The 22,962-nt window shown below is 40.2% G+C and overlaps 1 protein-coding gene across 1 annotated transcript in view; it reads left to right on the top strand.

Annotated features, from left to right (window-relative positions):
• LOC141564945 (uncharacterized) overlaps window positions 1-22,962 on the top strand; it is a 37,092-nt gene continuing 14,130 nt past the window's right edge. Inside the window, exons 1-4 of the mRNA XM_074307812.1 lie at window positions 1-148; window positions 14,852-14,989; window positions 16,981-17,107; window positions 18,078-18,146. Of these exons, the coding sequence (XP_074163913.1) occupies window positions 14,957-14,989; window positions 16,981-17,107; window positions 18,078-18,146 (229 nt within the window). The 5' untranslated portion in view covers window positions 1-148; window positions 14,852-14,956. The remainder of the gene's footprint in view (window positions 149-14,851; window positions 14,990-16,980; window positions 17,108-18,077; window positions 18,147-22,962) is intronic.

Below are 22,962 nucleotides of genomic sequence, written 5' to 3'. Positions count from 1 at the left end.
CTTTTTGGGAAGTCTCGGAGGCTGGCTAAGTTGGTAACTATTGTGTCCACGAGAAATTATCTAGAATGAGCTGGCTGGAAACTGGAACTTCCGGACTGGAGATCTCTCTGCCTCCTGCAAGCCAGCTCTGTAGAGGTGCAGGTCCCAGGTAGGTCCAACCACCTCCCAGAATATCTACCCCCACCCCTTCCCCTCCCCCTCAGAGGTTTGGCTAGTTTCCTTTGTCTTTGCTAATGGAGGGATGATCTGACCTTGGGCAGCACCTGGAAGGTGCTGCTCTACCAGACTGTGCTATTGAACAAGCTCTCCCTCCCCAGCCTCCCCTCTAATCTTCCCTTCCCTTGCCGACCCTCTTTTTCACACCCCAAATACTTCTCTAACTTTGGAGGTTACTGTCCCAGGATTCATCATTGATTCTCATTTTCCCTGTTTCAGACCTTGCCCATAAGGGGCCAGGAGTGCAGCCTTGTTCCTGGATCCTGATTAGAAATGTACATTTTTTATCTCTTTCCACTTCTATCCTCTTCTAGAATTCAGGGCAATTTTCCTTCATAATTTCTTGTAATATTGTATCCAGAATCTTTTTTAAATAATCACTTTTAGGTAGTCTAATAATTGTCATGTTTTCTCTGTTCTGTTCTCTAATTTTTTTTTTTTCTCTGAGGCTGGGGTTAAGTGACTTGCCCAGGGTCACACAGCTAGGAAGTGTTAAGTGTCTGAGACCACATTTGAACTCGGGTCCTCCTGAATTCAGGGCTGGTGCTCTATCCACTGTGTCACCTAGCTGCCCCGTTCTCTAGTTTTTCTAATGAGATGTTTCAGATTCTCTTCTATTTTTTTCTAGTTTAATTATTTTTTGGTGTATCATGTCACTCAATTCTCTGGTTCAGTTCTATTTTTTAAGGACTTATTGAACCTCTTTCAAATTACCTTTCTTTTCATAATTTCTTGCATTGCTTTCATTTTCTTTCCCTTGCCCCCAACATTTTCTTTCTTTCTTTATTTTAATTTTTTAATATAATTTATTAATTTTATAATTATAATTTTTTTGGACAGTACAGATGCATGGGTAATTTTTTTTAACATTATCCCTTGTATTCACTTTTCCAAATTTTCCCCTCCCTCCCTCTACTCCCTCCCCTAGATGACAGGCAATCCCATATATAATAAATGTGTTACAGTATATCCTAGATACAGTATATGTGTGTAAAACCAAATTTCTTGTTGCATGGTAAGATTTGGATTCCGAAGTTATAAGTAACTTGGGTAGAAAACAATAGTGCAAACATTTTACACTCCTTTCCCAGTGTTCCTTCTTTGGGTGTAGCTATTTCTGTCCATCATTGATCAAGTGGAACTGAATTGGATCTTCTCTATGTTGAAGATATTGACTTCAATTAGAATATATCTTCATACAATGTCGTTGTTGTAGTGTATAGTGATCTCCTGGTTCTGCTCTTTTCACTCAGCGTCAGATCATGTAAGTCTCTCCAAGCCTCTGGTCATTTCTTACAGAACAATAATATTCCATAACCTTCATATACCATAATTTACCCAACCATTCTCCAATGGATGGACATCCATTCATCTTCCAGTTTCTAGCCACTATGAAAAGAGCTGCCACAAACATTTTGGCACATACAGGTCCCTTTAACTTCTTTGTATTTCTTTGGGATAAAAACCCAGTAGTAGCACTGCTGGATCAAAGGGCATGCACAACTTGATAACTTTTGCCCCCAACATTTTCTTGATCTCTTATTTGGCTTTTGAATTCCTTTTTATGTTCTTGCAGGAAGTCTATTGTCCTTGTTGTATGCCCTTGCTGTTATTCTTTGGGACAGGAATGGCTTATGTTTTAGGCTCACTATCTTCTGAAAAATTAACCCAGATCTTGTTTTATTTCTAAAGTAGCCTGAATCCATGAATCCTATTTCTTGCCCCCACTTGAATCATGCCAACACTGCAACATCTCTGCCATCCATCTTCTCTACACTGATGTTTCAACCTTCTGCTCTAGCTCCTTGTCAGCTCACCCTTGGAGTACTGTAGCAGCCTGCTTGTGGGCTGGCCTGGCTCCATGGTGTCTGACTCCAATGCATCCCTCATTTAGCCAACAAGGTGATTTTCCTGAAGATCCAATTTTCCTGGACTGAGTAAACATTAGGGATTTTCTACCAACCTGCAAATGTGAACCCTTTCTATGTCTTGATGATGATGGGCAGGATTCTCACACCTTAGTTCTTTGGGAACTCATGACAATGGCTTCCTTGCATTCCAGGAAGATGATACCCTATCTCTCCCCTTCAAGAAATATCTCTGGCTATTCTCTGGCAATGTGGTCTCCCTTATTTGTGCCTACCAGTTACCTTCATTTTCCAACTGAAAGCTTTCTTTCTACAGGAAACCTGTTGAGTGGGACCACCGACAGCAATAAATCAGAGGCATCTTAAGGTAGAAAACAAAGGAGTTTTAATTGGCCAGATCTTGGGAGAGTTGACCATCTCCCCACCAGATAGGGTGGTCTGGCAGTGAAGAGAGGTAAGAGACAGCAGACAATGATTACATAAGGGTCTGAGGTAACACTCCTTATAGATTGGACCTTGGCCCTGATTGGACAGCGGAAATAACTTCACATTTCAAGTTGTAAATGATGAAAAACTGCTAACCCAATCACATCTTTAGGATATTAAATTACCTTATATGGTACTTTTAATGCCAAGGTAGACCTTAGTCCCACAAAAGGATAATACTGTAATGCTGGAGAAACTGAGGCAAGATAGAGATTAGAGAGTATTTAATAATTTATTTAAAAGGGAGAGATTTACTGGGACCAAATGGATCCATGGTTTGGTCCTAGGACTCGATGAGATCATCATCTCCAAGAATCCAGCAAATAATGTGAGTTCTCAATGACATATATATATATATATATATGTATATATACACACACACACACACACACACATATGGCTGAGACTCAAGGGGGCACAGCGAGGAGGCTGGGTATGGAGTCTGGGTGCTGAGAGCAGGAACAGGACTCTGACAAGCTGATTCTGTGAGGTTGAGGGGAGGCTTGGGGCATATCTGATCATTGGGATTATGGAGTGGGGAGAGGCAAACTACATTCTGAGGATGACTAAAGTAGAAGGTCTTTCTCCTTATCTGGATCATCAGGATTAGGAGGGAGTGTTGGTTGAGCAGAGTTGAACAGACCTATAATAAACCTCTGCAGAACAGTTAGGGAAACTGAGGTAGGACTGGGTCAAGATAATAGGGAAAACTGAATGAGGAACAATAAAAAAGAACTGTGCCATTACAATATGATCCCACTCTTTGTGAAACCAGTGATCTCTGTGATGAGGTTTAGATTTGGGGAACCCAATGAAATTAGGGTTACTGGTGGTTAGAGATTTAAATGAGGTCTAGTGGCAGGTTTGGGATTCAGGGAGTCAAATGGAGCCCCCAACCCCTTTGGATTTGGCTCAAGGGTAGGGAGTTTTGGGGAACTTCCTTCTGTCCCCTCAAGAAGTTCCCTGTAAAGAAATTTACATTCCTGAAAATCTAGATTGAAGAGGTTTATTATGGGGATTGGAAGTAAGGTTAAAGTCTGGTTAGGGAAATAGTTCAGGGTAAAGAGAAGATTTCACTGGAAACAGTATTCTAGTGGGCAGAAAGATCCTGGCTGTAAAGGGCACTGCCAAGGGCCACCTGTAAAAGCCTTAGCTGATGGAAGCTCATTATATTGCTTGTCTTGGTTGGGTTGGGAAGCCCGAGCAGGTCATCAGAATGGGGGCTGGGAGAGCCCAAGTTGTCTCTGATGGGACAAGTCCAGATCTCCTATTAGAATTCAAAGGGGTCCTTGGACTAAGATTTTTGAATCAAAGGTGCAGACTTAATGCCTCAGCCAGGAGGGGCTGGAGTAATCTGAATCACAAATCAGTTTCTTAAAGGGACCACAACCTGCTTTATCTGGAGAAAGAAACTTGCATCTGTTGTATAGTGGACCTTCAATCAGTTTTTACAATACTGTCTCCATTGTGTGAGAGAGCTTTCACAGTTCACTTTATCCATAAGCTCTCTTGCTTCCAGTGTTTCCCTCTTTTCAGTGATATCCTATTTATCTTGTTTGCTTGTTTGCAGGTTATTTCTTATTGTTTCTCCCATTATTTTGTGAGTGTGTTGTGAGAAGAGTTTGTTATTTGCCTTTTTTTGGAAACCCCTGTCATTTAGCATCTGACACAAAGGAGGCTTTTAAAAAGTGTGTATTGTTGGACTGATTTAGCCTTACAGCTTAGGTTTGATATTTTCCTTCTTCTCTAAAGTATAGAAACTGAGGCAGACAGATTAAGTGATGATTATAAAATGATAACACCCAATTTAACAATCAAGAAAATTCTATGTGGAATTTTCAGTAAGCATTGTTCAAAAATTTTAAAATAATAGCCACATAATAGTTATGATATAAAGCATAAAAATATACATTCAATAAGTGTGGGAAAGTCTTTGGTTGGAATTCATATCTTAGATATAAGATGCATCCTCTTGGGAAGCCTCAGAAATATAATGAATGTGTGGAGAGCTGGCCTGGAGGCAGGTTTTGGAAATTAAGTACCTGTTTAAGTTTTCTCTTTTACAGTGAGGATAAGGTTTGCAAACTGGAACTTCTGGGCAGGAGATCTGCACTTGTTGCAGAAAAGATAGAGATTTTATGCACAAATCCTAAGTGGGAAGGGGGGGGGGGGAGTAAGTTACAATGCAACCACTGCCAGAGTTTGATTGGTTTCCCAATGGAAAAGGATACAACACTTCTTGGATTGTGTAATGTTCTCTAGTTCAGTTCTCTTGGGGTCTCTGGGAGCAGCCTTCATTTCAGTTCAGTAATCACCACTGGAGTAGCCAGAAGTTAAAGTCCAAATCCTTTACTGTCTCCTTCAAAGTCCTAGCTCCTTCACTTGGGGCTTGGCTAGTTTTCTGGAGGCCTTCTGGAGTTTTAGTTTCAGCAGAGAAGTGAAGGAGGAGAGCCTGGCACCAAGGTAGTGTGAGATGGGATGAATCTGTCTGAGTTCAAAGGCTTGGCTTGTGCTCCACAGCCTCCAACCTTCTGGCCACTTGTCTCTGAATCTCTGAATCTCCCTGGCTGGGGCTTTTAGCTTATATGCTCCACATTGAGTACAAACCAATCATTATATCACTAGGAAACCATTATTTGGTATAGTCTTGTGCCACAATCTCCTTGACCTGTTCTACCTCAGTTTCCCTGCACTAGTTTCCCTCATTGTCCTGACTGAATTTCCATGAATTGTTCTATCTCAGTTTCCTTAACTGTTCTGCCTCAGTCCCCTAAGTCATAAAACCCCCCTGGTTCCTTAAGACTGAGGACCAATTGCTCTAAAGTTATAAATTGTCAATGGGAGATGAGGAGCAGATCAGACTTCCTGACTCCTAGCTCCTTCTGCCCCCAAGAATTTATGACACTGCCCCTCTAAGATGTTCCAAAATATAAGACTATCACGGATACTTCACTGACATCTTGACTTCTGTTATTCAAACATCCTGACTCTGGCCCTTAGTAAAAGTTTATAACTTCCCCCCAATCCTGATTTTCCCGCTTTTTCCTCTCCTTTGTCTGAAGAGGTATAAAAGTGTTCATGTTTCCCCCATTCATTACTGGACACTTTGAGACGAGAGTCCTGTCCAGTCAATTAAACTCTCCAATTAATAAAATATTAAAGAAAACTCTCTAATCTCTATCTTGCCTCAGTTTCTCCGGCATTACAATAGGATTAAATCATAAATGGTTAATTAGATTTAACCAGTATCTCCTCAATTCCACTCAGTGCCTTATTTCAAGTTCTGGTCCATACCATCTCCTTGGAGGATCAGATCAATCATACTGAACCATGCTAAATGAGATAACTATTGTCCCTATCAATTCCACTGACTTAGTCCCTTGTAAGAATCCTTTGTTTCAAGTTCAGAGTTCTGGCCCCTTAACAGATTGTTTCAAATCTCCAGGGTTGTGACCAGCCCCTCTCCAAAGCACAGAGGTCTGTGATAAGTTTTCTGTATTTTCCAGTCAATTCACTGATTGTACATAAGTACAGTACAGCACAAGGATATACATTATCAGAATGTTTGATCATTTTAAGCTGCATTGTGAGTCCTGCCAGAAAAGGCAGCTCTGAGAAATCTACATTATTAGTATATTTATTAGGACAATAACACAAAATACTCATTTCAAAGACAATATAAAATTGAATGACCTGAAAATCATAATGGTTGCACTGTGGGAAGGCTTCTAGAAAGAGTTTTCATTTTTCTGAATCTAGGAAAGTTCTGTGGTCCATGATGTTTTGTTCTAGAAGAGGACCACAGGTAAAAGGGAGATGTCTTGATTTGTGTTGGAATGGGATGTAAGGGAGGCAGTGCTCTGCCAAGTCCAGTGGCAAGATAAAAGTCCTGAATCCTTCCTCCAACAAAACATGAGTTGATGGAAGCCTGGGGGAGGAGGAGCTCATGGGAGACTAGATGAACAGCCTGGTGGGTAAGTGGCCAGGCGAAATAAGAGTCCTAGGGTGGAGTTTGGAAGCCTGGGAGGAGTCTGGGGCTGGAGAAGAGCCATTCCAGTGGTCACTGGCCACGTGATGATGGGCAGGGCTTGAGGAGGTGAGGCAGGCAACATTCAGAGGTCATCACTCTGGATGATTTTGGGAGTGAGCCCACCCTCCAACTTTCAGTGGATTTGCTGCTGGTGCTCTTCAGACTCAGAGGACCTTCCTGGAATAGATGAATGGGAAGCAAGAAGGCTTGGGAATGAGATCTCTGGGTATTCTCTTAGATCTGCCATTTTCTACTTAGTGCAGCACATCTCTACTGGGGTAGGTCCCAGGTAGGTCTGAGCAGTGCTCCTCATGAGTCCCATTTTCAGCCTCCCCTTCTGGACTCCTCCCAGGCCCTCTCTCTGCCTCCAGTTCCTGTTTAGTGAATTGATTATACTGCCTTTAAACCTGATTTCTTTCTTTCTTTTTTTTTTTAAATTAATTAATTAATTTATTTATAATTTTTTAAAAATTAATTTTATAATTATAACATTTTTTGACAGTACATATGCATAAGTAATTTCTTACAACATTATCCCTTGTACTCCCTTCTGTTCCGAATTTTCCCCTCCTTCCCTCCATCCCCTCCCCTAGATGGCAGGCAGTCCCATACATATTAAGTATGTTATAGTATATCCTAGATACAATATATGTGTGCAAAACTGAATCTCTTGTTGCACAGGAAGGATTGGATTCAGAAGGTAAAAGCAATCTTGGAAGAAAGACAATAGTGCAAACAGTTTACACTCATTTCCCAGTGTTCCTTCTCTGGATGTAGCTAATTCTGTCCCTCATTGATCAACTGGAAGTGGATTAGCTCTTCTCTATGTTGAAGATATCCACTTCCATCAGAATCCATCCTCATACAGTATTGTTGAAGAGTAGAATGATCTCCTGGTTCTGCTCTTTTCACTCAGCATCAGTTCATGTAAGTCTCCCCAAACCTCTCTGTATTCATCCTGCTGTCCACCTGATTTCTAATGAGGTTCCACAGGCTCTGCCTTTCTGCTTCCTCGAACCCTCCTTCGTTTCAGGAACTAAAGGATTTTCCTGGGCCCATTTCTCTGGATCCACAGATCTTGGGCTTCTTCCCAGACATGAGGCTCATTGTCTCCACATTCCTTTAAAGATTCTAAGCCTAAAATCTACCCAAGTTTCTTAGGAACCTTCCCCCATCTTCCAGTTACATTTCAGGACACAGTCATCCAGTTTTTTTTCTGGTTCAGCTACCCGCCTAAATCACTTCTGGACACTTAAATTTATTCTTTTTTACCCAGGCTTCCCAGCTCCCTGCCGCCTCCCTCACTTCAGGTCCTGGGAGCTGAGTCCCAGACTAGATTGGCTCTTAGCCTTAGGCTTCCTCTTGTCTTTCTCTGGGGGCTCCATCTCAGAGCCTTTACCTCCTTACTGGATCCCTCAGTTAGTTTATTGTCTAGACTATACGTCTAATGGGGAGAAGGGATGCTGGGAGCACCAAGTATCACTGGCAGGGAGATTTCTGACTCCAGGGACATTGAGTTTCTAAACACTCTCATCCCATCTGGGCCCCAAATCCTGCTAGGACTGTAGGTGGGTGGGGGAGAGGAAGGGAGTCAGAGGAGTAGGAGTAATTGAAGGTGAGCCCATCCTCCATTTTATTCCATTCCATCTCAGTCATCTCATTCCTGGTCCCTTCTATCTATGCAAACGCCTGCCTGCCCCTGTGGCCAATAGCCCTGGGGACTTTTCCTTCCCACTTTTGTTGTTTTTGACTGGGTAAAAGAGGTCATTTCCAGGCTTTAATCCCTCTGTGGGCGTTGCCTCCTTCATTCAGACTGATAGTTTAGCTTAAGGTCAAGGTGTCCCCTGCTTTCTGGGCCATCTGCAGTCATCCTGAGCTATATATACTGGCCACTGGAGCCAGGGGGCTCTGGAGGAGGAGGTGAGGCTGGGGACTTTGCACCTCACCATGGTCTCCTCCCCTGTCCCAGTTCAATTATCTGACTTCCCAATCTTGGCTTTCCCTTCCCAGTATTGGGGTCCTCTTAGAGAAGGAAGGGCAAACAACAAGCCTGTAGAAATTCAGTTCTTTGTTAGGTTCTTACTAAGTGCTAACTAAGTGCAGTTTCTGGAGACCACAGAACTTTACAATTCTTAACTAGAGTTACAAGTATTATCTCAGGTAGGGACTTAGTTATTTCTTTTTTTTTCCTCTTTCCTTTTTTATGCTATTCTTTTTTTTCCCCCCTGAGGCTGGGGTTAAGTGACTTGCCCAGGATCACACAGCTAGGAAGTGTTAAGTGTCTGAGACCTGATTTGAACTCCTGAATTCAGGCTCCTCCTGAATTCAAGGGTACTGCACCACCTAGCTGCCCCATTTTATGCTACTCTTAACTCTTTTATTGGAAAACTTAAATTCTCTGTTCTTCTCAGGCCTTTTCTTTTTCTTTTTTTTTTAATTTAATTATTTATTTATTTATTTATTTTTAAAAATTTTTTTATTTTATAATTATAACATTTTTTGACAGTACATATGCATGGGTAATTTTTTACAACATTATCCCTTGCACTTACTTCTATTCAGATTTTTTCCCTTCCTCCCCCAACCCCCTCCCCCAGATGGCAAGCATTCTTATATATGTTAAATATATTACAGTATATTCTAGATACAATATATGTGTGTAGAACCGAATTTTTTGTTGCACAGGAAGAATTGGATTCAGAAGGTAAAAATAACAGTTTACATTCATTTCCCAGTGTTCCTTTTCTGGATGTAGCTGGTTCTGTCCATCATTAATCAATTGGAATTGGATTAGCTCTTCTCTATGTTGAAGAAATCCACTTCCATCAGCATACATCCTCGTACAGTATCATTGTTGAAGTGTATAATGATCTTCTGGTTCTGCTCGTTTCACTCAGCATCAGTTGATGTAAGTCTCTCCAAGCCTCTCTGTATTTCTCCTGCTGGTCATTTCTTACAGAACAATAATATTCCATAACATTCATATACCATAGTTTACCCAACCATTCTCCAATTGATGGACATCCATTCATCTTCCAGCTTCTAGCCACTATGAAAAGGGCTGCCACAAACATTTTGGCACATACAGGACCCTTTCCCTTCTCTAGTAGTTCCTTGGGGTATAAGCCCAGTAGTAGTATGGCTGGGTCAAAGGGTATGCACATTTTGATAACTTTTTGGGCATAATTCCAGATTGCTCTCCAGAATGGTTGGATTCTTTCACAACTCCACCAACAATGCATCAGTGTCCCAGTTTTCCCACAGCCCCTCCAACATTCATCGTTATTTGTTCCTGTCATCTTAGCCAATCTGACAGGTGTGTAATGATACCTCAGAGTTGTCTTAATTTGCATTTCTCTGATCAATAGTGATTTGGAACACTCTTTCATATGAGTGGAAATAGTTTTAATTTCATCATCTGAAAATTGTCTGTTCATATCCTTTGACCATTTATCAATTGGAGAATGGCTTGATTTCTTATAAATTAAAGTCAATTCTCTGTATATTTTGGAGATGAGGCCTTTATCAGAACCTTTAACTGTAAAAATGTTTTCCCAATTTGTTACTTCCCTTCTAATCTTGTTTGCATTAGTTTTGTTTGTGCAGAAACTTTTTAATTTGGTGTAATCAAAATGTTCTATTTTGTGATCAATAATGGTCTCTAGTTCTCCCTTGGACACAAACTCCTTCCTCCTCCACAAGTCTGAGAGGTAAACCATCCCATGTTCCTCCAATTTATTTATGATTTCGTTCTTTATGCCTAAATCTTGGACTCATTTTGATCTAATCTTAGTATGTGGTGTTAAATGTGGGTCCATGCCTAGTTTCTGCCATACTAATTTCCAGTTTTCCCAGCAGTTTTTGTCAAATAATGAATTCTTATCCCAAAATTTGGGATCTTTGGGTTTGTCAAAGATTAGATTGCTATTTTTATTCACTATCTTGCCCTGTGAACCTAACCTATGCCACTGATCAACTAGTCTATTTCTTAGCCAATACCAAATGGTTTTGGTGACTGTTGCTTTATAATATAGCTTTAAATCAGGTACACTTAGACCACCTTCCTCTGACTTTTTTTTCATTAGTTCCCTTGCAATTCTTGACCTTTTATTCTTCCATATGAATTTTGTTGTTATTTTTTCTAGGTCATTAAAATAGTTTCTTGGGAGTCTGATTGGTATAGCACTAAATAAATAGATCAGTTTGGGGAGTATTGTCATCTTTATTATATTCGCTCGGCCTATCCAAGAACATTGAATGTCTTTCCAATTATTTAAATCTGACTTTATTTTTGTGGCAAGTGTTTTGTAATTTTGCTCATATAATTCCTGACTCTCCTTTGGTAGATATATTCCCAAATATTTGATACTATCGACTGTTATTTTGAATGGAATTTCTCTTTGTATCTCTTGCTGTTGGATTGTGTTGGTAATGTATAAAAATCCTGAGGATTTATGTGGATTTATTTTGTATCCTGTGACTTTGCTAAAATTCTGAATTATTTCTAATAGCTTTTTAGCAGAGTCTTTGGGGTTCTCTAAGTATACCATCATGTCATCTGCGAAAAGTGACAACTTGATTTCTTCATTTCCTACTCTAATTCCTCGGATCTCTTTCTCGGCTCTTATTGCCAAGGCTAGAGTTTCTAGTACTATATTGAATAGTAATGCTGATGGTGGGCAACCTTGTTTCACTCCTGATCTTACAGGGATAGGTTCTAGTTTATCACCGTTACATATAATGTTTACTGAAGGTTTTAAATATATGCTCCTTATTATTCTAAGGAATAGTCCATTTATTCCTATACTCTCAAGCGTTTTTAGTAGGAATGGATGTTGGATTTTATCAAATGCCTTTTCTGCATCTATTGAGATGATCATATGGTTTTTGTTAATTTGATTATTAATATGGTCAATTATACTAATAGTTTTCCTAATATTAAACCAGCCCTGCATTCCTGGTATAAATCCCACTTGGTCATAATGTATTATCCTGGGGATGATTTTCTGAAGTCTATTTGCTAATATCTTATTTAAGATTTTAGCATCAATATTCATTAAAGAAATTGGTCTATAGTTTTCTTTCTCAGTTTTCGATCTACCTGGTTTAGGTATCAGTACCATGTCTGTGTCATAGAAGGAATTTGGTAGGACTCCTTCAATCCCTATTTTTTCAAATAGTTTACATAGCATTGGAGTTAGTTGTTCTTTAAATGTTTGGTAGAATTCACCTGTAAATCCATCTGGTCCTGGGGACTTTTTCTTTTGAAGTTGGTTAATAGCTTGGTCTATTTCTTTTTCTGAGATGGGACTATTTAGACTAGTTACTTCTTCCTCTGTTAATCTGGGCAAGCTATATTTTTGAAGGTATTCTTCCATTTCATTTAAGTTATCGAATTTATCGGCATAAAGTTGAGCAAAGTAGCTCCTAAGTATTGTTCTAATTTCCTCTTCATTAGTGGTGAGTTCACCCTTTTCATTTTCAAGACTATCAATTTGCTTTTTCTCTTTCCTTTTTTTAATCAGGTTTACTAAGGGTTTGTCTATTTTGTTGGTTTTTTCATAAAACCAACTCTTAGTTTTATTAATTAATTCAATAGTTTTTTTACTTTCCATTTTATTAATCTCACCTTTTATTTTTTGAATTTCAAGTTTTGTGTTTGTGTGGGGGTTTTTAATTTGTTCCTGTTCTAGCAATTTTAGTTGTAAACCCAATTCGTTGGCCCTCTCTTTCTCTATTTTATGCAAGTAGGCCTGTAGAGATATAAAACTTCCCCTAATTACTGCTTTGGCTGTATCCCACACATTTTGGTATGATGTCTCATTATTGTCATTTTCTTGGGTGAAGTTATTAATTATGTCTATGATTTGCTGTTTTCCCCAATCATTCTTTAGTATAAGATTATTTAGTTTCCAATTATTTTTTGGTCTATTTTCCCCTGGCTTTTTATTAAATGTTATTTTGATTGCATTATGGTCTGAAAAGGATGCATTTACTATTTCTGCCTTACTGCATTTGATTTTGAGGTTTTTATGCCCTAGTATATGATCAATTTTTGTATAGGTTCCATGAACTGCTGAGAAGAAAGTATATTCCTTTCTGTCTCCATTTAGCTTTCGCCAAAGATCTATCATATCAAACTTTTCTAGTATTCTATTTACCTCTTTGACTTCTTTCTTATTTATATTGTGGTTTGATTTATCTAATTCTGAGAGTGCAAGGTTGAGATCTCCTGCTATTATAGTTTTGCTATCTATTTCCTCTTGCAGCTCTCTTAATTTCTCTTTTAAGAATTTAGATGCTGCACCACTTGGTGCATACATGTTTAATATTGATACTGCTTCACTACTGATGCTTCCCTTTAGCAGGATATAATGCCCTTCCTTATCTCTTTTAATTAGATCAATTTTTGTTTTTGCTTGATCTGAGCTGAGGATGGCTACTCCTGCTTTTTTGGTTTTGCCTGAAGCATAATAGATTCTGCTCCACCCTTTTACTTTTAGTTTGAATGTCTCATCCTGTTTCAGGTGTGTTTCCTGTAAACAACATACAGTAGGATTCTCAGGCCTTTTCATGAAAAATGTTTGAAAATTGCCTTTTTCATTGAATTTTTTCCTTTGTGAAAGATGATGTTCAGTTAATTTGGGTAGTTATTTTGAGACGGCAATTCATGCTTCTTTGCCTTCTGGAATGTCATGTTGGAATCCTGACTGTGCCTGAAAAATATATGAGTTGCTTCTGGCTCCTTCCAAATTTTATTCTTGACCTTCTGCAATTTGGCTATACTGTTCCTAGTGTGAGGGATGTAGAATACCCTTACCCAAAATACTACTTAGAGATCATTCAGTGAAAGGCTGAAAAGGTGTTTGTTGAAAACCTCCTGCTGATGAGCCATCCCATCAGGAGATAAAAAGAGAAAGCTCTTGGTAGGAGGGCTAAAGAAGTAGCAAAGATACACAGCTTTTATACAAGGGATTACATCTCTAGGAAGAGAGCATTGAGAAGGGGAGGGATGGGTTGTTGTTATCTGGAGAGATTGGAATGGAAGGTTTCTGTTTCCTGAAATCTCCAGTTTTCTAAGAAACAAAAAAATCAGGCCTTCACACTTAATCAAGCAGAGGTCAAGCTAATAGACTAAATATCAATAAATGTCAAACCTTGATAAATGCTCAGGTTAAGTAAATATGGGTATAGATGGCCAAGGCTCAAGTAAATATGAGCCTGCACATATGATACATGTCATAGGGGAACCCCGAAATAATGAAAATAAAATACAGAAAAAGAATTCATACATTCCTGTAAGTTCTTCACTTTCTCTATTCCACACACTAGGAGTTTTCATTTGGGGATCTCTTTCAGGAGGTGATCAGTGGATTCTTCCCATGTTTATTTCATTTATATTAGCTTCTAAATATTTAAGGAATTATTTTCTTCAGTGTATCTTCTTTTTCATGGAGCCAATTCTTGTAAAGGAGTTATTCTCTTTAATGGATTTTTGTGCTTTCCTTAAACCAAAGTGGTGACTTTTTTTTTTTTTCATGATTCTCTCATTCTAATCTGACTTCCTAATTTTTATTCTACTTCTCTTATTTGACTTTGAAATTCCTTTTGGAGCTCCTCCAGGAGGACTTTTTGGAGCTGTGACCAATCCATATTTCTCTTTGAGATTTCGTATTGGAGGCATTTTGATCTTGTCTTCCATGTTGTTAACCTTCCCTTCAACCATAACAATTTTCTATTTCAGAGTTTTTTTTGTTTGTTTGTTTGTTTTTTTGTTTTAAATTTTGTCCTGTTTTTTTTTTTTCTCATTTTCCAGGCTAAACTGTGGTTTTTAAGGTTGAGCAGAGGACACTGTCCCAAGCTTTTTGCTCTGGGGTCAATTGCTTGGTCACTGGCTTCCTTCTTCAAAGACAGAGGCTCAGGGGCTGGCTCCTTGCCAGTTGTGCCAAGGGCTCTGGAACTGGCTGTATACATTCTCAGCCAATTTGCCACTGAGGTTGGGGAGAAAATTGTTTCTCCCCATTGTTTTGTAGGTTCTGTCACTCCTCTCTTAATTAAAAGTTATTTCCTAGGAAACTGCAGGGACTTCAAGCAATATCCTGCCTTTTCTCTCTTGACCCCACCAGTTTCATTTTTTAACCTGCTCCTCCTTTCAGCCTCCCTCCCCCTATTGGTTGGGGTCTCTTTTGTAAGGGCAGGGCCAAGGGCTTAGTAACTCCCCTGGGTCCTCACTCTCTGTAATTTCCTGTAGGCTAGCCCCCTGTCCAGGAAAAGAAGGGAAAGACATCTGATAATCATCCACCAACCTGCAGAGGACTAAGGCCTGACCTAAGCAGGGAGCCTGGAGCCAGAGGGAATGGCCCCTGAGATCCGCAGACCTCCACCCCAGGTGAGTGTATTCTGCCCACAGATGTGGCAACATCAGCCCAAGAGGCCATTTTTACAGATCTGGAGGATGGTCTGTGAGGCTGGCCATCTCTCTTATCTGTGGGTCCTTTACAAAAATAGGCAGGTAAGTGAATGCAGTAATAACAACACTGCCCTCCCCTCTCCTATGTTTTAGACTGATTCATTGTCCCTTTGGCATCTTGAGCACTAATGTCCCTTCCCCCAGTCGCTGCCCCCAAGTTTGTTTAAATTTCCCCTCAATATAGGTCCCTGACAAGCATGACCCTTTCACTCATTTGTTTCTGTGTTATAGATACTATGTCTTTGCATTGGTCCAGCACCTTCTCCTCACTAGACACACACACACACACACACACACACACACACACACACACCCCCCTTTTAGCCTCTCTGTGTCCTGTGGCCAAGGTCCCTTCTGTAGCCACTCACTGTTCTGGAAATCTTTGACCCTGAGTATTGTGTGGAGCAGAGCCCTTCCCCAGCTTTTGTCCTTTCCCTGGCTGGGAGCAGAGCAGAAATTGTCCTCCTGCTGCTGCTCAGCTCCTGCTGCCTCAGACCACACAGACCTTCCCAAATCTCTCTGAATCCCTTCTCTTTGCCATTTTTGTGGCTATTGTTATATTTTAATTTTTTTTCCCTCAGGCAATTGGGTTAAGTGACTTTGCCCAGGTTCACACACCTAGGAAGTATTAATTGTGTGAGGTCACATTGGAACTCAGAACTCAGGTTCTCCTGACTTCCCAGCCAGGGCACTTTGCCATCTAGTGGCCCCTATTGTAGTTTATTTTAACCTTAAACATGAAATAAGAGAAGAAATAAAGAGTCACCTAACCAGTGGAACATAAGAGCAGGTTCAATATAAAGCACACCTACATAATAACTGCTCCCCATGGTTCAGGAGCTGTCCAGCATTTCTTTACTTCCTGGTCGGTTTTCTATTATTCCATTTTATTTTCTTTATCTCCTGAAACCCTTCCATGCCCCCAAAGCTGCAATTAGGTACTTCTAGAATAACTCCATTAGAGTCATCTCATCACAAGCCTTTCTCTCCCTTTATCATTGCTTAGGTCAAAGCAACAGGCATTTAGAAAGGGAAGAGGCTCTGTGGGAATATAGAGGAGATGCAAAGAAAGAAAAATCAGTTCCTTCCCTCAAGAAGTTTCCACTCTAACATGGAAGACAACATGTCAGCAGCTGAGTCCACACCAGCTGTGTACACTGTAGGTGGGAGGCCCATGCATGGCTGTGCTTCCAAGTGTTCTTGTAGAGGATGTGACCTTTGCATAAATCTCTTCTCTCTGCTTTAGTTTGCTTTTGTAAATTGTTAATCACTGGGCCAGATCCATTAAGAAGCCTGTGAGTCTGAAATTTGGAAGAAAAAATCTTACAAAACTGAATGTTGAAAACTATTTCCTTTATATACTAATATATTATATACTATAATAAAACTAAATATATTTTGTTTAGAAAAATAAAATACTCTTGTGGGGGGGAGGATAGTGTTTTCATCTGGATTAGACTTAATTTCTGGCCTTTGCAAAATTCACAGTATCTTTTTTCGTCCTCAGTGATCATGGAAATGTTTTAACTTTACAGCACATAATACTTGCTGGCTTCACACAAACACTTCATGCCATTTTCTTGGCATAGCACTGTCTGATTTCACCACCAAAAATCCTCATCTCTCTCTGATAGAAGCCATAACTTTCCTGATTCCACAGGCCGTACTATTTCCTAATAAGACATTTCTCAATTTTATTCCATCAGAAAATATAAGATGTGTTTCTCTATATTCCACTGGTCTTTGGGGGACTTTGGTTTCTGTTCTGGCTCTGAATCCTGCCAGGATTGTCACCTTTGGGCAGATCCCTCTTCCATGCTTCAGCTCCCTTCTATAAATTGAGGAGCATTGGATTAGGTCAGTTATGTATGTGCTTCCCCTCTTACGTCCTCTGGGTGTTGGTGTTTTAGGAGTTGGTGACCTTCAAGGATGTGGCTGTGGACTTCACCCCTGAGGAGTGGGGTCTGTTGGACCCGGATCAGAAAGAGCTGCATAAAGAGGTCATGCTGGAGAATGCCGAGAACTTGCTCTCCCTGGGTAAGGAGCGCTTCCCTTGGAACTCTGGGAATGCCATCAAGAGGAATGTCGCCATCCCCTCCCTAGTGTTCAGAGTTTCAGGCTTTTATCAGTTGTTAGAAAGGCCCTCCTATCCCCATGAGGCAGGGTCCTCCTGCTGCCTGATTCTTTTAAACGTGGCCTTTGCATTGTAAGATGGGAACCCAGCACTTCTGTCTGCAAACCTTCTGAAAACAGGTCCTGTCCCTTTTCACTGAGGATGGGATAAGAGAAGGAACCCCCTTCCTCTTGGGGGAACCATTTTGTCCTTGTAATGTTCTTTTCGGTAAAAAATAAATAAATAAATAAATAAACAAACGAGTGTTTACCTCACTGCCCCTGGTATAACCCATAAATCCCCAGCACAGCAAGTGGGCCCTTGTTCTTCCTTCCTACATCCCCCAAAGGCCTCCACAGATACAGGAAGAGAAAGGGAAGGGAGGAGGTCTTTTTATACATTTGCTGGGAGCCAGGTCTTGTGCTCAGAGCTTCCTTCATGCACTTATTGCACTTGATTCCCACCAAAACCCTTTGTAGTAGCTGCCATCTTTATCCCCATATTCCAAGTCTGGAGGCTGAACCAAACAAATGAAATGACTTACTCAGAGTCACATAGCCAGGATGTGTCTAAATCCAAATTTGAACTGGGGGGTTCTTGACTGCAGGCCCTGTGCTCCCTTCTCTGTGCTCCCGGCTGCCTCCTAAATCCAGAAAAATGAAGCAGTGAGATGAAGCCATCTTGCTGCGAAGGAGGCAGCAAAATCAAGATCTTCTGACTCCAGATTGCTTGCATGGCCTCCTTTCTCTCTGCCCTCTTCCCCTGGCAATAAGCACCCTGAACACCATCTTTGAGTTGTCCTTGGAACCACACAGTGGGCCTCATTCTCATTATTCTAATGAGGAATAAATGACAAATTTCAAGTCTCACAGCCACTATCTTCCCCCTGCCCAGGACTTCCAGTTCCCAGAGAAGATTTCATCTCCCATGTGGAAAGAGGTGGCCTGAGGAACTCCTGTCCTGGTGAGTCCGTTGTAAGCTGGGGTGCAGGCTGCTATCCCAGGAGGCTTCTTCATGTGATGGGCCTGGGGGCAGGGAAACTGGCTTGGAATCCCTTTTCAGACTCTTGTGGTAGGGAGATCCTGAGCACTTCACTGAACCTCTGAACCTCAGTCTTTTCATCTATAAAATGAGGGGGTTGGACTCTGTGGCCTTTCAGTTCTCTTCTAATGGAGATCCTAGTGGAAGTCTTTTTTGGAAATTTGGGGCCGTCCAACTATCTATAAGCAAAGAAAGAGGTCCCAGGCTGTCTAATATGACTTTTCTCAGACCTTCCTTAAGTCTAAAAGCATTTATTTTGATGTTTTTGATATTTATTTAAAACTAAAAATGAAATAGAAAAAGACAGAAAAGAAGAATTTTAAAAAATGTTTTACGATTAGTAGAACATGAGGATTCAAAATCTAAAATAATAAATTTCCATAAACCATAAATGTAAGATATTATATTTAGACCCATCCATTGCTTTTTGCTTCCTTGTAGTTTTCTTTTGTTCTCTGCTGTCACCTTTTACTTTATTCCCCCCTCACCTCCCTTTCATCCTCTGGGAACTCCCCACACATAGGCTACAGTTAAGCACAGATCTATGTAGGGAAAGCAACAACCTCTGAGGAAAGCCAGCCACCAGGCTGGAATCTATCAGTTGGAAGACTCCCTTCCTGCCTCTTTCCCCCTTCCTTCCTTCTTTCTTACTCCCCTCTTTTTCCTTCCTTACTTGTGTTTTATGATTTTAAAGGAAAGTTCGGATTCGCCCGTATAAATAACGCTCCACACACACGAAATTGAAAAGTGAAAGGAAAGAAAAATATTTTTATTAAATAGGGCAAGGTATAGACAATTTAGACTTACATAAAAAGCAAATAACAATAAGAATAGCTAATAATATAACAATCACTATTATAATGGATAGAGGAAGAGAATACATCACCAACTCAAGGGAACCCGCAAGATCATCAAACTGGTCTGGGAGCCCCTCTTTTTCAGCCTTCTCAACTTGAGTTGTGTAAAGATTTTCCCACACAAGGCGTCCCCTCACGGGCGAGGCTCTATCATAATATGGGGCCCTGACCTTTTTTATAGGTCTTTAGACAAAGAAGGATTTTTGCCAAAAAATTATATAAGCGTTTGGCACATACATCTGTGCGGGTGCGGGGTACGGGAGGGCTTCACTAGTTGACTCGTTCCACGTCGTCTGCATCTTGACAGTTCTTTATTAATTGCCTATGCTCAGGGAGGGAGCCACTCCTCTCTGGAACATAAACATCTCTAGGAATGGCTAGTTCCCAGCATCTAGTGTCAAAAATATACAGAGTTCATGGAACGGTCAAGTTCCCAAAATTTGGAAGCTCAGGCCTGTTAGTTTTGAGTGAGCTTATAATCCTAATATGAAATTTTAAATTTCTTATTCATTTGGCCTTAAGATCACGAAAATAATAAGAGGACTGAGCTAGTGGGGTGAAATTAGAGTAAATTAATTTCATTTTCCAATACATAAGACAATTACACATGCTTAATATAACTAGAAAGAGTAATAATAATACTATGGGCATAGCTAGATCATTAAAATAAGTAGTAGCGCTATTTGATCTAAATAAGAAATCATACCAATGGTGGATAGTATCCGAAGTTACTAAATGAGAGGCCCCGATAAGTTGTCCTGCAGCTGTTAGAGTCTGTATTCGATGTTCATTTAATGCGCGCTGATTAGACTTCATAACTAAAGATCTGTTTAGGATATCCATTAAAGGTTGTAGTGAAAGGGAAACATGGGGTAAAGGAAGGAGTTTGGGTACCCAGCTTATTAGAAGCCATACAGAGATGTTGCGAAGATACCTCATAGATCATGGAGAAGTTATTCACAGGATACAATGTTAAATCCCACAAACTGGATGAATGTGAGAGAAGGCAGGGTTCCATCTGCTGAAACATCATCCCACAAACAATCCCTCTATCAGTTGCAGTACAGTCAGACAAAGTGTGGGTTACATTATTCAAATCTATGTAGTTTCCATATATATGAGCAAAGTAATTAGGTAAGACAAAAGGTAACACATGAAATTGACACATAAGAGCCCATGTCTTAACTTGACAATACACAATAGTTCCAGTACACCAAAGAGAAGTACACGTAGCATTTTCAGGTCATTGTTTTTCCATGCTTCTGGTAAATTAAACATATAATCCCACATTGCAACAATATCTGAGCATTTTCTTTTTGTATCTAGGTGTACATATTTTGTAAAGAGCATTTGGTCCAATTAAATAATTTACTAATATTTCCAGTAAAACCCAACTAGTAATAATACTCTCATTAAAAATCTGTAGAAAGTGGCCTCGATATTTTAATGTATTTTGGTGGGGTAGGATCGTCGTGTGCAACTATTGAGCATTTACAGTCAAAGCCTGAGAAACATCTTGCCCAGCACTGCGCAGTCTGCTGGCCAAGGTCTCAAGGTCTATTGAATTAACTCTACCCAAACCGGTTCCAGCACCACCAAATAGAGTGTCATACCGGGTTCTTTTCTTTCTAACACAATTCATCAGAGGAGGAAAAGTTACATTATTGGTACAAGTTTTAGGAACTCTTATGATTGATGGAGGATGTTTTGTAGGAGGGGAGGTGTCAGTAATAGATATTTTATCTAATGGTGAGGCTTCAATACCGCTATCAAGATTTTACATGCACAGTTCATCAGTTGCTTTTCAATGTTGGTCTCAGCTTGTTCTCTGCATTCAGTTGGGAAGTCCACACCCTCGGCGTCCACCAGTCCTTTAATTCTGATCTCTTTCCTGTGTAGCGCTGCTGTGTCTGGATCTGGATCAGTCCTTTCCAGCTCAGGGTCAGCTTGTCCTCCTTCCCTGTCTGAACCAGGACCCCATCTCCAAGCTAGAACTCATGCACTGTTGAAACCCTAAGGGAGGAGTCTGAGCGATAAGCCTGTTTAGTTGTAAAGTTCTCAGATGTTACAGTAAAGACATAACATATTTCCTTAAAAACAAATCCTTGGTTTCAAATATTGGATACAAGGAAGAATTTTGAATCCCTTTTGGATAAGGGTGACCATACAATAATTCATAAGGTGACAATCCCACATCTCTTTGGGGGTTTTGTTTTAATTCTTAATAAGGCAAGGGGAAGGCACTTGGTCCAGGGTAATTGTGTCTCTAATGCCAATTCAGTCAGTTGCTGTTTAATTTCCTTATCCATCCTTTCCACTTTACATGATGAGGGAGGATGCTAGAGCTTGGGCCACAGATTGGAGGATCTTAGCTGTGAAACAGGTGCCTTGGTCTGAATCTATCTGTGCCACCATCCCATACCCTGGAATGATATGCTCAAGAAGTACATGTACAATTACTGAGGCTGTTGCCCAGGCAAGGGGAATGGCCTCCACCCATAAGGTCAGATGGTCCACTAGGACCAACAAGTATTTGAGACACCCCGCTGACAGCAGCTCAGTAAAGTCCACCTGTATGCTTTGGAAAGGCCTGATACCAGGAGGCCTTCTTCCTCTTAGACTTGTCATTGGGCTGCCTTATTCATCCTCTGACCAACAAGACACCCGCTGACCAGTTGCCTTCTATTGTATATAAGCCAGTGCCACAGACCTAGTCAGCACCACATCACACAGGTCTCAGACATCCCAATGACTGCCCTGATGTAAATGTTGGGGTACATGTCTCATACCTGCTGTGGTCAGTACCTCTCTGCCATTAGGGAGGAGCCAGTGCCCTTTAGATTTCCTGATTCTCTTCTGGGGTAAGGGAAAGTGGAGGCAGTAGAGGCAGAAATGCCAGAATTAGCACCATCATCTCCTCCGTACTTACAGATTCCTCTTCTCCAGGCCGCTTTGCCTCCTCATCTGCAAAGCAGTTTCTCCTTATCTCAAATGAATCTCCTCTTTGGTGCCCCTGCACATGAATCACTGCAGCATTCTTAGGTAACAGAAGATTAGTCAAAATTTCAGTGACCAATGCCCTGTGTGCCAATCCCTTTCCTTTACTGTTTCCATTCTTTCCCTCAAATAATTTACAGGATCTAATTTCTTTTTCCCTTCATTTATACAATGACCTAAATATTTTACCTCACATTTCACAAATTGCAATTTGTCTTAAGAAATTCTCAGTCCCTGTGCTCCTAAATAATTTTAACAAACTGATAGTGACTTGGACAAGATCACTCTTTTTCTTCCTGTCACAAAAAAGATCACCTACATTTTGTAAGACTTTTAACAATAAGAAATTTATCCCAGAATGTTCACACAGTTCTTATATACCCAAGTAGATGTTCCATAAATTGAATTATTATACCAATCATTTTGCTTTTAAAATACCCAAAACACAGAAAAATCCCAAACTACATATTGTCCATAACAAAAACATTTTCAAAAGGACAAAGGCAAAAACTATTATACTTGGAGTCCCTCTAAGTAATTGGCATCGATACAATTAATTAAAACTTCTATTTTCACATAAAAGAATCTGAAAAGTTCTTAAAAAAATTAAACTTTTTTTTTTTTTATAAATAACCCTTTCAAACGATATATCACATTTCTGATCATGTTCTTTAAACACAAAAACCATTATGTATTTTAGAAACAAACGTTCTCTCAATTAACATCTTGTATGAGTAACCAGACCCTTTAAATCAGTTTGCTTTCTTCAGCCAAAAACGGCTGCAGCTTTCCACTGCTATTCTCCTCCTGCAAAAACACATCCTGTCTCACAGTCATGTCTCCTTGACTACCTTTTCCAACCAGTTCCTTCTTTTCCCCATTGA

Source organism: Sminthopsis crassicaudata, chromosome 3 (genome assembly GCF_048593235.1).
Source record: "Sminthopsis crassicaudata isolate SCR6 chromosome 3, ASM4859323v1, whole genome shotgun sequence".
In the NCBI taxonomy this organism is placed as follows: Eukaryota; Metazoa; Chordata; class Mammalia; order Dasyuromorphia; family Dasyuridae; genus Sminthopsis; species Sminthopsis crassicaudata.
Note: the sequence above shows the minus strand (reverse complement) of the source record. Positions and strands in the feature narration are given on the sequence as shown.